The 17,080-nt window shown below is 35.2% G+C and overlaps 1 protein-coding gene across 20 annotated transcripts in view; it reads right to left on the bottom strand.

The window, feature by feature from the left end:
- Window positions 1-17,080, bottom strand: part of LOC115218076 (unconventional myosin-IXAa) — a 446,542-nt gene that overhangs the window by 64,662 nt on the left and 364,800 nt on the right. For 14 of the 20 annotated variants that reach the window (XM_036507998.1, XM_036508006.1, XM_036507996.1 and 11 more), the window contains 2 exons: window positions 9,805-9,903; window positions 1,686-1,860 (listed from right to left, as the gene is read on the bottom strand). In XM_036507998.1, the coding sequence (XP_036363891.1) occupies window positions 1,686-1,860; window positions 9,805-9,903 (274 nt within the window). Of the gene's footprint in view, window positions 1-1,685; window positions 1,861-5,883; window positions 5,911-9,804; window positions 9,904-17,080 lie in introns of all 20 variants that reach the window. The other 6 variants (XM_036508005.1, XM_036508010.1, XM_036508011.1 and 3 more) reach the window with 2 other exon arrangements.

Raw genomic sequence — 17,080 nt, 5'->3', positions numbered from 1 at the left:
TCATACGTTTTAAGTCTTCTCTCTTACACATTACATTAATTCCCTTTACAACCAGTTTTTCTCTCAGCTCATTTACGCTCAGTTGTCCAGACACATCCAGTGTAACCGGCTTGCTTCATTTGTGTGCAGCACTTTGCAGAAACACCAAATAATCTATGCTTCACTTAGAGAGAGAATTGCTTTGGAGAAAGTTGAGAAAATAGCCTTCAGAGTTTTTTTTCCACATCTCCGACACATTTTGCAACTATCATGCAATGCCAAGACAAGGAGACAGTAAAACATGCACACACACATATATACATATGATGGGCTTCTTTAAGTTTCCATCTGCCAAATTCACTCATAAGGCTCTAGCTGGCTTGTGGAGCTATAGTAGAAGACATTTGTCCAAGGTACCATGTAGCAGGAGTGAACCAGGAACCATGTGGTTAGGAAACAAACTCCTTACCACACAGCCATGCCTGCATTTTTCACTATTCCAAATCAGATTGGAACCTGGCTCAGCTCTCCAATTTCAGTTCAAACCACCTAACCCACACCAGCATGGAAAGCAGATGCTAAATAATGATGATGATGATAATATTATACACACACACATAGCATGATTACTCCGCCACACTCTCTCTCCCCACCTGATATAGACATGTTTTCCCCCCTTATGCAAGACTCCTTTCTCCTGTCACTCAAAACTACTCCATTCACTTCAGTTGAGGAGTCTTGTCTAAGTTATTAATCAACCTCACTGCTGTTGGTGCCATGTAAAAAGTACCCAGTACACCCTGTAATGTCACTGGGGTTAGTCAAGGGCATCCAGCCTTAGACACTATGCCAAAGCAGACAGCAAAGTTTGGTTTCTGTCAAACCATCCAATGCATACCAGCATGAAAAGTGGACATCAAATGATGATGATGATGATGATGAGATATATATATATATATATATATATATATATATATATATATATATATATATATATAGGTATATGTAAGTATATGTGTGTGTATCTATAAATATATATGTAATTATGAGGAGCTGTGGCCAATCTCCAATGACCCAATCACTAGGTCACTATTGACCAACATCTGGTTCCCTTCCGGAATGCTACTGGAAATGTCTACAGGTACAACAAAATCATTAGATTAATAACCCCGACTGATTACGGCCTTGGAAAGCATTAACAGAATAGAGAAATTAAGTTCTAAAAGACAATCAACCACTGGTGTCAACAGAATTAAAGATATCACAGAATTTAGAACGCCATAGAATTTAGGATGCCACGGTTTGAGAATGCCATCATTGTAGATAGAAAAACTTTAGGAGAAAAAAGATGCATTGATAATAGGTTCATGGTAATGAAACTAAATATTGGTTGGAGAATAGAAAAAAATAATAATTTGAATGAAAAAACAGTAAAATAAAAATGAAAACTAATTAATAATATGATATTAGCCAAGAACTCTGACCACTGATCAATCTGAAATATGGACACTGAAATGGTAATTAGTATCTAAAAAATAATATTATTATTTACTAAGTATTAACTATTTACGAGAAAAAAGAACATGTTTATCATACGTGCTTTGTTTTATGAAAAATCTTCTCTAACACACAAACAATAATTTAAAAATATATTTCGAAATATACATTAAGCAATATTTCTATCAATAATGATAACAATGACTCACCTCCCATTATATTCTTGAAATGTTTCCGGGCACGACGGAATGGGCTTATGTTGATGACAGACTTTTCTCCACCGCCTTCAGTTGATTGTTTCTCGTACACAAACATGGAAGCACGTTCATTATTACCTTGCTTCTCAGGTGATATTAGCGGAAATAGTGCTGATGACGATAAATCCTTTAAAAATGCAACATATACTAATTAATTAATTGAAAGTCAATTAGATCAATAAATAAATAAATAATTCATTGAAAAAAATGAGAAAATGAGCTTTAAAAGTCAGTTCAAAAAACAATTCGTTAAAATCATAACCAGATATCTAACAGTAGAATGAAGAATATGTACATTTAAAACAATTATATTAAGTGTGCAATAAACATCCAGTACTAGTTTTGGGAGTGAAAGCTAACAAACCTAACTCGATCTTACTTGAAGCAGGAATAAATGACATCAACAATTAGAAATGCAAAACTTTGAAAATTTATTCAAATATATTATTTACTGCAATCTTAAATCCACCCCCCCCCACCAAATTTTTCAATCAATTCAAAGATGTTTCTAGCAAACAGCAATCAAGAGAACAAAATAACAGATGACCTGAATAGACAACTTCTACATGAAGTGTCACAGTCTGCTAAAAATAGCAACCACGGAAACTGGGAAACCGACCCTTATGAGCCAGGCATGACTCAAGAAGGAACAAACAATATATATATATTAAAGGTATTTTTTAATATGCTGGCCATTGATAAAAAATTCTATCCTATATTAGATGTTAATTTAATAGTGTTCACTTCCAGACTCTCTCACTTTACGAGAGCTTTTCTGTTCGAATCGCACGTGTCTCGAGGTGTGCTAGAGAATTTCTATTTTGGATATATTTGGGGTACTTAATTGTACTCGTGGCTTAGTGCTCACTTCTTCCATGGGTATGAGTAAGTATTTCACTTATTTATTCACCGCATTTATCTCTGATGAAGAGAAGGTTCTTATGAACTAACTCTGAAATCGGGTCCGATATGGTAATAACGGAATTTTTTAGAAACTTCTGTCGGCTTTCTTTGAAACACGTGCTTGTAGTGACAAATTACATGGTTATTGACGTAGTGTCTATTTTCGGCATATTTTGGCATTAGAAATTTTTTATTTTGCCCTTACTTATAAATTATATATATATATATATATTTATATATATATATATATTATATATAAACCTTGTCTCCAAGTGTTCATATCTAAATTAAAATATATCATCTTACTATTTCTTAATTATTTTCAAAATTTCTAACAATAAGGACATACCATTACTTCAATAGAAATACTATAAAAGAGATGATTACACAACTACTATGTATAGTCTATTTGTTGATAGAGCTATGGGCTCTACACCACGATGATGGCCGTAGCTGTGAGACTTGAACGTGTAACAATATGACTGCTAGTTTATATTCTTAATTTCACAGCCCACTGGGCCGAATTTTCTCCATTTAATGTCAGCTGAAACATCCTTTTATTTTTAATCTGCTCTAATTAGAGAGGCTTGTAAAATCAGCCTCTTACTAGGACTAACTGTATTTACTGTATTTGATGGCATAAAAGATGCACACTAATTTCAGCAGAGAATATTCAAAAACAAAGAGATAAAATTAATGCATTAAAGTATGCAATATAGGCCCAACTTTGCATATAGGAACAGGGGTTAATTTTTGAGACATTCTTTTGGGGGGGTTAAAAAAAATGTGTTAGTGTGTCTCATATGCTATCAAATATTGTAATTGCTCAACTACACTGAAAGGAAGTTATACCCATCTTGACACAGTTCTACAAATCTACCTGGTTAACAACTGACCACAATTAATAGAAACTCCACAAATACATAATTAAACTCAAAATGAATGGGTCATTCTAACACTGTAATACTCTTTATAGTTTTATAGTTTCCTAACTGTTCTTTTGTCTTCTTTTATGATACTCTGATATACATTTTTTTTTTAAAGACCAGAAAAAAATAATCGAAAAAATATTAAAAAAACTCAAACCACACCATTTACAATAAGAAAATAAAAGAACAACAACAATAACAACAGCAGACAAGATCAATAACAGCAAGATCAATAAGTATTTCATACAAAGTGATGCAAAGTAAGGAATAACAAGAGACCATGCAAAACTGGAAGCTTGGCATTAAACATAAGCCAAAATGTAAAAAGGAATAAATTATCACAGAAGAAAGATAAGAATGCCTATATCATTGATGAGACAGATAAATAAATAAATAAATATATATAAATATATATATATAGATATATATATATATACATACATATATATACTGTTGTGTCTGGGGAGAGTCATTTTCTTTTTGTGCCTTATAATGTAACACACTCACCGGTAAAATTTCCACTTTTTAGGAAAATAAATATAAGAAAAAAGTGGAAATTTTACCGGTGAGTGGTTACATTATAAGGCACAAAAAGAAAATGACTCTCCCCAGACACAACAGAATATGCTTCAACACACGAACTCATATAAAGAATCTTGCAAACCAAATCCCAAAACGATATATATATGTGTGTGTGTATATATATATATATATATATATATATAATATATATATATATATATATATATATACATACATATATATACTGTTGTGTCTGGGGAGAGTGATTTTCTTTTTGTGCCTTATAATGTAACACACTCACCGGTAAAATTTCCACTTTTTAGGAAAATAAATATAAGAAAAAAGTGGAAATTTTACCGGTGAGTGTGTTACATTATAAGGCACAAAAAGAAAATGACTCTCCCCAGACACAACAGAATATGCTTCAACACACGAACTCATATAAAGAATCTTGCAAACCAAATCCCAAAACGATATATATATGTGTGTGTGTGTATATATATATATATATATATATATATATATATATATATACATACACACACAGATGGGGGAGGGCAGAGATTATAGATTTAGGTAGGAGCAAAAACAGCTGACAATGAAATTGTAATAGAGAATTCTAAAAGGCCAGAATGAATTTATTGGAAGCCATGTCCGAGCAAAAGTCTGCAAGAAACTACCAAACAGAAAGGATTCTGGAAAGAAGTAATAATCTAAAACATACATCATCATCACCATCATCACCATCATCATCATCATCATTAATGTCCCCTTTTTCATGCTTGCATGGGTCAGACAGAATTTTGCTGAGGCAGATTTTCTGTGGCCAGATGCCCTTCCTGTTGCTAACCCTTCCCTATTTCCAAGCAAGGTACTCTCTCCCTATGGCCAGACATGTTTTTCCACAGAAGACTGGAAAGAAACAACACCACTTGTGTGATGGTGACACTCATTTACAGCTATCACATTGTGGCTAGACAAAGGTGTACACACACACACATCGGAATGACTGTTCTGGTTGCAGATATTGCATTTATAGGTGCTGTCTGCCATCCATGTCTTGATGCAGTTTCCTCTCGTTTTTCTTTTTTAGATGGGAACACTTTTCTTCAGCAGTAACCCCACTGCCTCTTTCTCTTTCACCTCTCATCTTTATAAAACTCTGCCTAGTTCTAGTCTCCAGTGGCAGTAATGGTTTTCACTGTCCTTCTGCCACACACAAACGCACACTATATATAAGAATCCATCACTCTTCTAAGACCTGTATCTAGAAAGACTTGTTTCAGGCTTGTTGGTATAGTAACATCTGCTGTAGCTGTAGAGACCTACATCAGAATGAGTCCTGGTTGCAAGGACTGCATTTGTAGGTGCTGTCTGCCATCCATGTCTTGATGCAGTTTTCTCTTGATTTTGGGGGTTTTTTTGTGAGGGTTTTTATTTATTTTTTGGGGGGAGTGAAGAGGGGACTTTTTTTCAGCAGTAACCCCCATTGCCTCTCTCTCTCTCTCCCCTCTCATCTTTTTAAAGTCCTGCCACACACACAGATATCAATATAATTATTCACTGCACTTGAGTAGAAAAGAAGGAAAAAGAAAAGCATAGAACTTCATTCACACACACACATACACACAACCACAAACATATTGTTTGTGTATAATAAACAATGATTTGCAGCAAAGCATAACAAACAGAGCTAGCAGAACACGGACAGAAGAAAGGAGCAGAATGGAGAGGAGGGGGAGGGGGCCACACAGCATGAAAAAAAAAACAAAAATTCCGCAGAAATAAACACCTACATCTTCATAATAAAGACCATGGATGTTCTAAAAGACAAAAAGAGGAAATCATAGACTTAATTAATAAAGGGGGAAAAAAAGAGAAAAAGAAAAGGAATTTGATAAGAAACAAACAAAAAATACAAATAAGAGGAAAAAGATGAAAATAAAGTAGAAGATAAAAAAAAACAAAAAAAAACAGTACCTGTTCAACCAAGAGTTATGTAGAACTAAGGGTTTTTGCAATAAGAACGGAGAAGGGGAAGGGGTGAATTAAAACTAGTTCTTACCAAACTACAGTTCATTTAATTATTTAATACTAACTGATAATGAAAATTTACTGAACCTTTATAATAATAATAATAATAATAATAATAATAATAATAATAATGATGATGATGATAATGATAATCCTTTCTACTGAAATCACAAGTCCTCAAATTTGGGGGAAGGGATTAAGTTGATTACATTGACCCCCAGTGTATAACTGGTACTTATTTAATCGACCCCGAAAGGATGAAAGGTAAAGTGGAGCTCAATGGGAAAACATCGACCCCAGTGTTCAACTGGTACTTCTTTTATTGATCCCAGAAGGATGATATGCAAAGTCGACCTCAGCAGGATTTGAACTCAGAATGTAAAGAGCCAGAACAAATACTGTTGGACATTTCTTTTTCCAATGGCCGAACAATTCTGCCAAGTCTCCAGCTTTAGCAAGGCTAACAATCTGTTGAGGTGAAGGTGGTAGTTGATGAAACTGACCAATGTACTTGAGCTCTCCTTTATTCTATCACCCACCAACCCAACCACACACACAAAAAAAAAAACAGATTAAAAAAAAAGTCTACCTCAGTGAGATTTGAACTCAGAAAGTAAAAAAGCCAAACAAACTACTGCAAGGTAGTTAATTAATCCATAACAGTTATAATTTCTAACATCGGCAGAAAGCCACATATTATGGAGAGGAAAGGGTACAGACAACTTAACCCTTTCGTTACCAATCCGGCTGAAACCGGCTCTGGTTCTGAGTATAAATGTCTAGTTTTCAGAAGTTTTGAATTAAAATCTTCCACCAAACCTTAGTTACAGTTTATCTTCCTAACACTAGTTGAATGACAACCAAGTTATTTTACTAAATTTTTTGTTATATTTAAAGTAATTGGAAGAAACACAGAGCATCTCAAAATAAATACAGCAACGAAAGGGTTAAAAAGACTTTTGTACTTCAATGGTGTTTTATGTTAACGACAATGGGTAAGATGAAAGCTGAAAACCAAAGTGAACTTCAATAAGTCTTGAACTTGAAATATAAAGGATCGAAACTAAATATTGCTAGACATTTTATCTAATGATCTACCAATTTTGCTAGATACCTAATAGCTAAAATAAAAATAAAAATTTTAATGTCTACTAATTTACTAAAATTAGTGTAGCTTAGAGTTTGGCAAGTCTATTATGAAAGACAGGCATAACAATGTTAAGTTAAATGAAATATCACACTATTTGATATGAAATATATACAAAGGTTGAAAGATCAACCAAAGATGTAGTCTCATGATAAAATGAAGTAAAGAATAGATGTATGTATGTATGTACACACATACATGTATATTGATGTAAATTGGAATGAGCAAGAATACCTTGTGGTATTTACTGACAGAGTTAGCTCCCCTTTACACCACAAGACAAAAATTAACTCGGTCAGTACAACAAACATTACTAAAATAAGTACTAAACAAAATAATCAATATTAAGAAAAATGAATAAAGAAATAAGTCCTTTGAAGAAAGAGCTCCAGCATGGCCACAGCTGAATGATCAAATGCCAGTAAAAGAAACAATTAAAAAAAAAGGAAATAACAGCTGTCATGCAAAATAATAACAGGTGCAATAGAAAAATAGTTTATTAGTGATACCTGAGAAAGAACCAAGGTAAAAACCAGACATACAATACTACTAAAACACACAGCAGCCTTATGACAGAAAATGTGATAACATTAATATGCTATATTTTGATAATATCACCAAAAATGTACAACACCCCTAAAAACACACAGCAGTACCATACAATAAATAAGGTATCATATATTCAGATGTTATCACTAACATCAGGGAATTGGGTTTTAAGTTTTGGTTATAAACAAAAGGGAAGAAAAAGGTGTAGCCATTTCATTTTCATAAGGGTCACTTTACATGAGCTCGGGGTTTTGAAAGGGGGAAAATTCCTTATTTAGGATCAAGGTTTTTTAATGGTAAAGAATGGATTTCTTGACCAAGCTCCAAGGCCTTTGATTAAATAGTGGTAGATTCATATGAAAGGGGACAGGAAAAGGGGATTGCGTAACAAGCATGCCTTTTCACATGGCTGTTAGTTTAACAATGTGAATGAGGTGAAATAACTACAACCAAGGATGAAAAACCAGGTAAGAGATTTAGTTCACCAGGAGCATATATCTATTCAACAGTGATTGCTGCTGAGAAAAATAAGATTAATAACATTAACCCTTTTGATACTAACCTGCCTGAAACTGACCCTGATTCTGTAATACAAACTTCTAGTTTTAAAGTGATCATCATCATCACCATCATCATTGTTTAATGTCTGCTTACCATGCTGGCATGGAATGGACAGTTTGACTGAGAACTGGTAAGCCGGGAGGCTGCACCAGGCTCCAGTCTGATCTGGCAAGGTTTCTACAGCTGGATGCCCTTCATAACGCCAACCACTCCAAGAGTGTAGTGGGTGCTTTTTAGATGCCACCGGCATGGGAGCCAGTCAAAGCACTGGCAACGACCCCACTTGAATGGTGCTTTTTACATGACACTGACACAAGGAACCAGTCAGGCAGCACTGACATCGCCAAAAGTCTTCCATCAAAATTTTAAGCTAATTTATGTACTAAAACCCAACTTAATAATGGCAAAGTTATTTTATTAAATTCTTCATTACTTTCAAAATCAATTGAAATATGGTAAATAAAAGGGTTAAGTTTGTGATGACAAAATGTCACCAAGATTTATAGGGAGGCAAGAACTGTGTGATGATGAGACCATGTTAGATTTATTCATTTCATAACAAGTCTCAAATGAATAATGAGCAAACCTCAAAGTAAACTGAAATGATTGAAGATCACAAGACAGAAATAAAGGGTGAGTTTGCAAGAATTTAGGCTAGCAATCCCTGCTCTATGAATTATGTTTAAAAAAAAAAGCGAAAAGATTAGCTCCTGGTGAGGTTTAAAACCAATGTTAATGGCTAAATCCTAAAGATTTAGTGAAATTAAAACAAGGCGCTGTGAGTCTGTTTTAATTGAAATTCAAAAGAATATAACAATAAATTATATGTATATATGTGTGTGTGTGTGTTTATATAAATAAATGAGGTGTTAAGCAGTGTGTGTTTTTTCCCCCTTTTTTTTATGCTGTAATGTACTTCAGATGATGAAATCTCCAATTTCAGCTGACACAGAGTTCGTGAATTGAACCAAGTTAAACACACAAGACAACTGAAAACATCCTTTGACAACTGTCCTCTGTATTTAACCCACTTATATAACACATGCAGTGCCAGCTAAAATCTTGTATATTTATATATTTACCCAAAGGTACATCATAACATATGTTTCAATACAATATATACATATACATATATATATACATACACATATATATATATATATATATATAGATACATACGTATATACATACACAGATTTCTAAAGATACATTGGCAATTTATTCTTTTTAAGACATACATTCTGTGCTAAACAACAACAACCAAACAATATTATAATAACAATAATAACAATAATTAATAATAAGAAAAATAATATGAATAATAATAATGATTAAAAACATTACAAAGTTGCACCATCACCAAATGTACACGGACTGGATATTAAAGAAATCTAAGATGCATGGCATTTACTTGATTTGGACCTACTCGAGAATGCTTTAATCCATGGTGCTGTAATGGCAGCAAAATGGTCAACAGCAAAGGTGCGTCATAGGGCAAAGAGTACGATCCACTGGGAGAAGATGTCTGCCAAATTTTAGAAAGAGAAGAATACTTTTTGGTTTTTAATATGAAGAAGAACAAACAAACAAAAAAAAAGGGGTAAATAGAGTGAGAACATTCAGTGGTTTAGAAGAAACACCAGCTCATTCCTTTCACACCAGAAATGAAGGAAAAATAACAAAAGCAATGGAACAAGAGAGAGGGAGAGGGAGAGAAAGGGAGAGGTACAAAAGGAGAGCTTTTATACATTCACTCAAGCTGCTAGAAATAGTGACCAAATCTCCACCAAATCCCACCCATCAAATTCCCATTATTGCCATAAAAAAAAATAAAAAAATAAAAGCAAACCCAGATGCAATTAACAATCATCATCATCACCACCATCATTATTTAATATCCATTTTTCATGCTTGTATGGGTTGGATGGTTCAACTGGACCTGGCTAGCCAGAGGTCTGCACCAAGCTCCAATATCTGCTTTGGCATAGTTTTTACAGCTGGATGCCCTTCTTAATGCCAACAGATTCAGAGATTTTACTGAGTGCTTTGTATATGGCAATTGGCACTAATGCAGTCGCAAAGTAGCTCACAAGACAAGGCCCCACAACCCCAACAACTGAGGTGCATGTATAGTACTGAGGGAGGTGGCTTTAAGCTAAATATGATAGGGGCATAGAAACAGATGACTTGCTGTGTGAGAGATATTTAGTTACCCCAGTTGAAGGAGGGAGACGTTGGTGGTAAAAATGTGTCAGGGCATACCCTCAAGTTACAGAACTGGGCAGTCAGACGGCGAGCTGGCAGAAACGTTAGCACACCGGGCGAAATGCTTAGCGATATTTCGTCTGCCGTTACATTCTGAGTTCAAATTCCGCCGAGGTCGACTTTGCTTTTCATCCTTTCAGGGTCGATAAATTAAGTACCAGTTACACACTGGGGTCGATGTAATTGACTTAATCCCTTTGTCTGTCCTTGTTTGTCCCCTCTACGTTTAGCCCCTTGTGGGCAATAAAGAAATAAGAATTGGGCAGTCATGGTTGAAATGGATTTGATCACTGGATTTGATCATGCTTGGTCAAGGCTGACTTGGGCAATTTCATGTTGCTCCGGTCCACTCATCTGGCAAAGACGCATAAACCTACAATGGACTGGTGTCCCATCCAGAAGGGAATATATAACCACAAAAACCTGGAAGAGTTTGTATGACTTGGAAAGGAGATTTATTCCCTTTTTTTAAAATCCTATTTTGATAACAGCTGGTTATGATTTGAGAGAGATTTGGCTGATATTTCTAGCAGGTTTAGAGACTCTTTTCATGGTTCATTTAACTTTGTTTCTCATAAGGGTTGTGACAAAAAATGGGTTAGAAATGCAACAGATAAGGAGTGAAATAGGTGACCATCAAAACAAAAGTTGTGATAAGAAAGGGGTGAAATATTTGGTGATAAAATTAAGAGTGGAGGAAATAAAAGGGGTTAGAAATAAAAGAGAAGCAGGGTGAAAATATTTGATGATCAAATTAAGGGTTGTGACAAGAAAGGGGTTAGAAACATAACAGAAACAGTGAAATATTTGGGGATCAAATTAAGGATGGTAGCAAAAAAGGGAACAGAAATAAAAGAGACACAAGGTGAAAGTATTTGAAGATCAAATTAAGGGTTGAGACAAGAAAGGAATAAGAAATGCAACAGAAACAATGAAATATTTTGATGATTAAATTAAGGAGTTGGAGCAAAAAAGGGGTTTCAGATGTAACAGAAATAGGGTGAAACATTTGATCATCAAAATAAAGGTATATGACAAGAAAGAAGTTAGAGATAAAACAGCAACAGACAGACATATTTTATCATTAAAACAAGGTGTAATTTATATTAAGTCATCTCAGAAAATGATGTAAGATTTCAGAACAAAGGAAGAACTTTTACTTTTACATAAACTTGTATTATTTTCACTTCTCATTTTAGTAGGCCTGTGGCCATTCCTGGAAACCAAATTCAGGGATTTTTCCTCCCAACTTTTTTTTTTTTTTTGAAGTAGATTATATTAACCCCCTTCCTGATACTTTGGTAAATATTTTATCAGAACTATAAGAAACAAAAGGGACACATACTTGGTTTATAGGGAGGTAATTAAATTATGACTCAACAATAGGGATGAGAGCAATATTCTTTTCTACTCTAGGCACAAAGCCCAAAACTTTGGGGGAGGTGGAGGCCAGTCAATTACATTGACCCCAGTATGCAACTGGTACTTAATTTATCAACCCCAAAAGGATGAAAAGCAAAGTTGACCTCAGCAGAATTTGAACTCAGAATGTAGACAGACGAAATACCACTAAGCATTTTGCCCGGTGTGCTAACGTTTCTGCCAGCTTACCACCTTGTTTTGCTTTACAAATATTACAAGGTGTTTTTATTGAACCCCCCAATTTTTTGACTGGATGGACAGATGGATAAATGTATTAGTGTTAATACATTTGACAGCGGAAGCATTAAAATGACAAATATAAATAAATTAACATTGAGAGGGAAAAAATACTTGACATTGATTCCCAACCACATGGTTCTGGGTTCAGTCCCACTGCATGGCATCTTGGGCAAGTATCTTCTATTATAGCCTCAGGCTGACCAAAGCCTTGTGAGTGGTAGACAGAAACTGAAAGAAGCCCATCAAGTGTGTATGTATATGTATATATATATATATATATTATATATATATATATATATATATATATATATATATATATATATATATATCTGTGTGTGTGTGTGTCTTTGTGTCTGTGCTGCTGTGTTTACATCCCAACTTAGTGGTTCAGCAAAAGAGACTGTTTGAATAAGTACTAGGCTTTTAAAAAAAAAATCCTGGGGTTGATTTGTTTGACTACAACCCTTCAAGGCGGTGTTCCAGCATGGCCACAGTCAAATGACTGGAACAAGTAAAAGAATAAATAAGAGAGATAACTCTGCACCTCATCAGGATACACCAACGTATTTACTGGAATAAATTCACCTCAAAAATTAGGGGCATTCAGAATTTCCTTTCAGTTACCTCCCCTTATGCCCATTTCCCTAATTCATTTCATTCTTCGTTATCCAAGGTTGATAAAATTAAATATGAGAAAATACTGATTCTGATATATTCCACTTCAAATAAAAAAAAAATTTTAAAAAAGGGATAGAAAAAATCCACTGAATGCTGGTACCTCAGTCTAATGAGTCCAAATAATAAAAGAACAATTATAGGGGCAAGTAGGGAGGATCAAAATCAACAAGGGAATTTTTTTAATGTCTGGAACATTCATATCATCATCATTTTTAAAGCTGCTGTGAAGAAAAAAAACATATATATTTATATATATATTTAAAAAAAAACATGGGTAAGTTGACAAGAGCAAGAAAGAAGTTGTAACAGCTGCTGTAGGGGATCAAATATGGGGGTTGCTGTAAGGTGGGTAGAGAAGGTGGCACGTTTGTTTCAGAATGATGCTGGGATTAAAAGCATGGTGCAGCCCTGTCATAACATGCCCCAGACTAATTCCTCGATAATTCTTATTTATTTATTGCCCACAAGGGGCTAAACATAGAGGGGACAAACAAGGACAGACAAAGGGATTAAGTCGATTACATCGACCCCAGTGCATAACTGGTACTTAATTTATCGACTCTGAAAGGATGATAGGCAAAGTCGACCTCGGCGGAATTCAAACTCAGAACTTAGCAGCAGACAAAATACCTATTTCTTTACTACCCACAAGGGGCTAAACAGAGAGAGGAGAAACAAGGACAGACAAATGGATTAAGTCGATTGTATCGACCCCAGTGCATAACTGGTACTTAATTTATCGACCCCAAAAGGATGAAAGGCAAAGTCGACCTCAGCGGAATTTGAACTCAGAATGTAACAGCAGATGAAATACCGCTTAGCATTTTGCCCGGCATGCTAACGTTTCTGCCAGCTTGCTGCCTTATCCCTGGATTTCTCTTGAACCCAGATTTAATGTGGTTCCACAATGATATTTGTGGACCCCTAACAACTCCTATATAATGGAGCTGCACTGCATTTTTTTTTTTTTACATATAAATCTTGACTTGTGTACCAATGCAATGAATCACTTAAATAATGCAATGCAAAGCTGCAAAGAATCTGGGATTTAGGATTGAAGGAACACAAGCAAACAGTCTAAAGGAATGTAATTATGCCCTAGTGTTTACGAAGTTTTCTGCTCAGCATTTTCATGCTCTCCACATAAAAATATGTCTACAATTTAGTCCCTATTACTGTATGCTTATTCAACCCTTGTGCTGTTCCCCATCACACTGAAAGCCTATTTAACTCATGAGCTACTTATTTATTTCTTCTCACTACATACTTGTTTACCTCTCAAACACTAGCAGCAATTTCTCTATGCTAATCTCCCCAATCCTGTTAGAAACTAAAGATTTTCCCAAAAATGCAGTTGGTCCACTATAGAAATCATATTTATAAAACTACTACATAAATTTCAGTGAAACCTGGTGATAGGATGTAATAACTGTTGGTTGTATGCTATAAACTTTACCTGTCATGTCACTGTCACCAGCCCCAGAGATAATTAGAGATAATTTGACTAGAATTTGATAAAATATTTTCATATATTTACAAGATATTGCTTCTTGGGTTTCCTGTCTCATAACTGAATTTGTGCTCTTGTAGCCTCTCTGACCTGAAAGTTGCACACATCTCATTAGAGAAAAAGCACTGACATATGCCTTCATTTTCTCCATTGAGTTAATGAAGGTGCTGTTCCTTGTAGATGTGCATATCCTGTGGTCTCATAGCTCATCCTGAGGATAATTCCATTATGGAAAAGTTGGAGATACTCAAGAGGTTTTGTTTCTAAGTTCAAAGATTTTGTAGAGCCCACATCACTAATGAAAGTGTTAATACAAGGATCAACTATATCATCACTCTACTCCCAGTCACAATTGATAAATCCCAATGTCACTCAGGTTACAGATTTAGTGTTCAGATTACACTAAAATATGTGTATGTAGTGATGCCATTTTGGAAGTTTTCAGCGCGCATGCGCAGAGTTGGATTTCTTCTGGTAGGCCGCCAGAAGTTCCTTCATGCGCATGTGCAGAGAACTACCAACAGCAAGATTTCCCGCTGTATCGATCTCTTTCGAAGCTGCAGCCGAAATGAACGGACGCGTCCTCACGGCTCTCCCAAGCAAGCCAACACGTGGCAAAGCTACTCTACACTGGAACTAGACAGCATTTGGCTCACACAATTTAACTGCTGTGACTAGCTCCCAATGGCTACCGGTTCGCCCTGAAGGAAATATATGTATATATATTATTGCGAATCCAGAAAAATAAATATTATTTATGCTGTTGAAGATATTCGAAGTTTTGGTTTTCCTTCGACAAATAATTTAACGTAACGGGATAAGACCTGCGCCCCTCAAGTGTTCCAGAGGCCTTACATCCTGTTACACGTATTTTCTCCAAGTCCAAGCACTCATTCTGTAATGATATCATTAATATCACTGAATTCTAACTCCCTGACTTGAACTATACACATCATGATCCTTGAAGATCAAAAGAAGAAATCCACTGAATGAACAACAAATACACACATACCTGGTGCCAACAGGAAGTCTTTTCACGGGGAAGTTCTTTTTAAAATGAGGCTAAATTTTGCCTCTAGTACAGAGGAGTTTTTTTAGTTCCAGCTATTTGGCCCTTTGAATTTTGGTTATGCGCAGTCCAAGACCCAATGACAGTTGTGATTACTTGTGGCACAGCAGTTTAAGAGTTAACCCTTGAGAAAATGTACTCTTCTTATTGTGTACCTGTTTAATTTTTGAGCCAGTGTTCTCCCTTTCTTATTTGTTTATTGCCCACAAGGGGCTAAACGTAGAGGGGACAAACAAGGACAGACAAAGGGATTAAGTTGATTACATCAATCCCAGTGCATAACTGGTACTTAATTTATCGACACCCAAAAGGATGAAAGGAGAAGTCGACTTCGGCGGAATTTGAACTCAGAATGTAACGGCAGACGAAATACCGTTAAGCATTTTGCCTGGAGTGCTAACGTTTCTTCCAGCTCGCCATCATTCTCTATGCCAATTTAACTCATGTTAATGCCCTCCACCACTGCTTCTCACTGTAAGCCAATTTAGCCCTAATGGCTAATATTCATTTCCTCTCAACACATACGTATATAACTCAATGTGTAAAAGCCTTATTTCCTATCACTGCAGGCATATCTAACCCTTGTGCTGGTGTTTATTCTCTGCTCTCTAAAATTTTATGTAAATCTTATGCAGACTTTGCTCTGCCCTACTTCATTTTACACCTTTTTAGCCCTTATGCTAACGTTTATACCCCACATTGCACACCAACTTCTAATATAAATTGAAATATTATTGTCATCCTATTATGAATATTCAAGGCATGGAGTTATCTCCCCTGCCCCTTTTGTTTAGATTTAAGCATTGATCCAATTGTTTACATCCTTTTGATTCATACTGAGTTTGAAGTTTTCTTTCTTCCAATATTAACTTAACTAGAAGTTGTAATGCAAATGCTAAAGGTACTTGTACTTTGGTCAACACATAATCTCTATATATATAAAGCTGAAGTTGTCTGTGTATCGCAGGTTTGGTAGCCTTCAACTAACACTATCTCCTCCGAGACCCTGCGATGCAAGTTGACCAAAATTGAGAGTATGATAGAAGAAGACTTGCTCTTCATTCCGTAGAAGATAAAATTCAAGTCGGACCATGTTAACACCAAAAATTATTTACATTAAAAAGGTGCTTTTTTTTCTATGAAAATCCCAATTTGAAAAATTTTTTTGACTGCTGTGTCACCATTTTTTGATGTATTTCAACCAGAAAAATGTTCACTTAATGAGAATAACAAGCTACATAATGCAAAATTTTTACTTTGCAAAAATTCCAATTCTAAAGGGTCGAAAAAAAAAAAAAACCCAAGCAACGCCAGGCAATACTGCTAGTATATGGTAATAATAACACTAGCATGTAAACCTGTACTTAAAATCTTGCCATTCAAGCAAAAAGGACAGCTCGACAGAGACACTCAAAATGGTTAAAAATAGCAGCCATTTCTTCAAATCTTTAAAAACAGGGATCAGTTCTGACAATAGGGACCAATTTTGAATATCAGAATTAATAACAGCAAATATTT

Source organism: Octopus sinensis, linkage group LG12, assembly GCF_006345805.1.
Source record: "Octopus sinensis linkage group LG12, ASM634580v1, whole genome shotgun sequence".
Taxonomy (NCBI): domain Eukaryota; kingdom Metazoa; phylum Mollusca; class Cephalopoda; order Octopoda; family Octopodidae; genus Octopus; species Octopus sinensis.
This window is presented reverse-complemented; position numbering and strand designations above follow the sequence as displayed.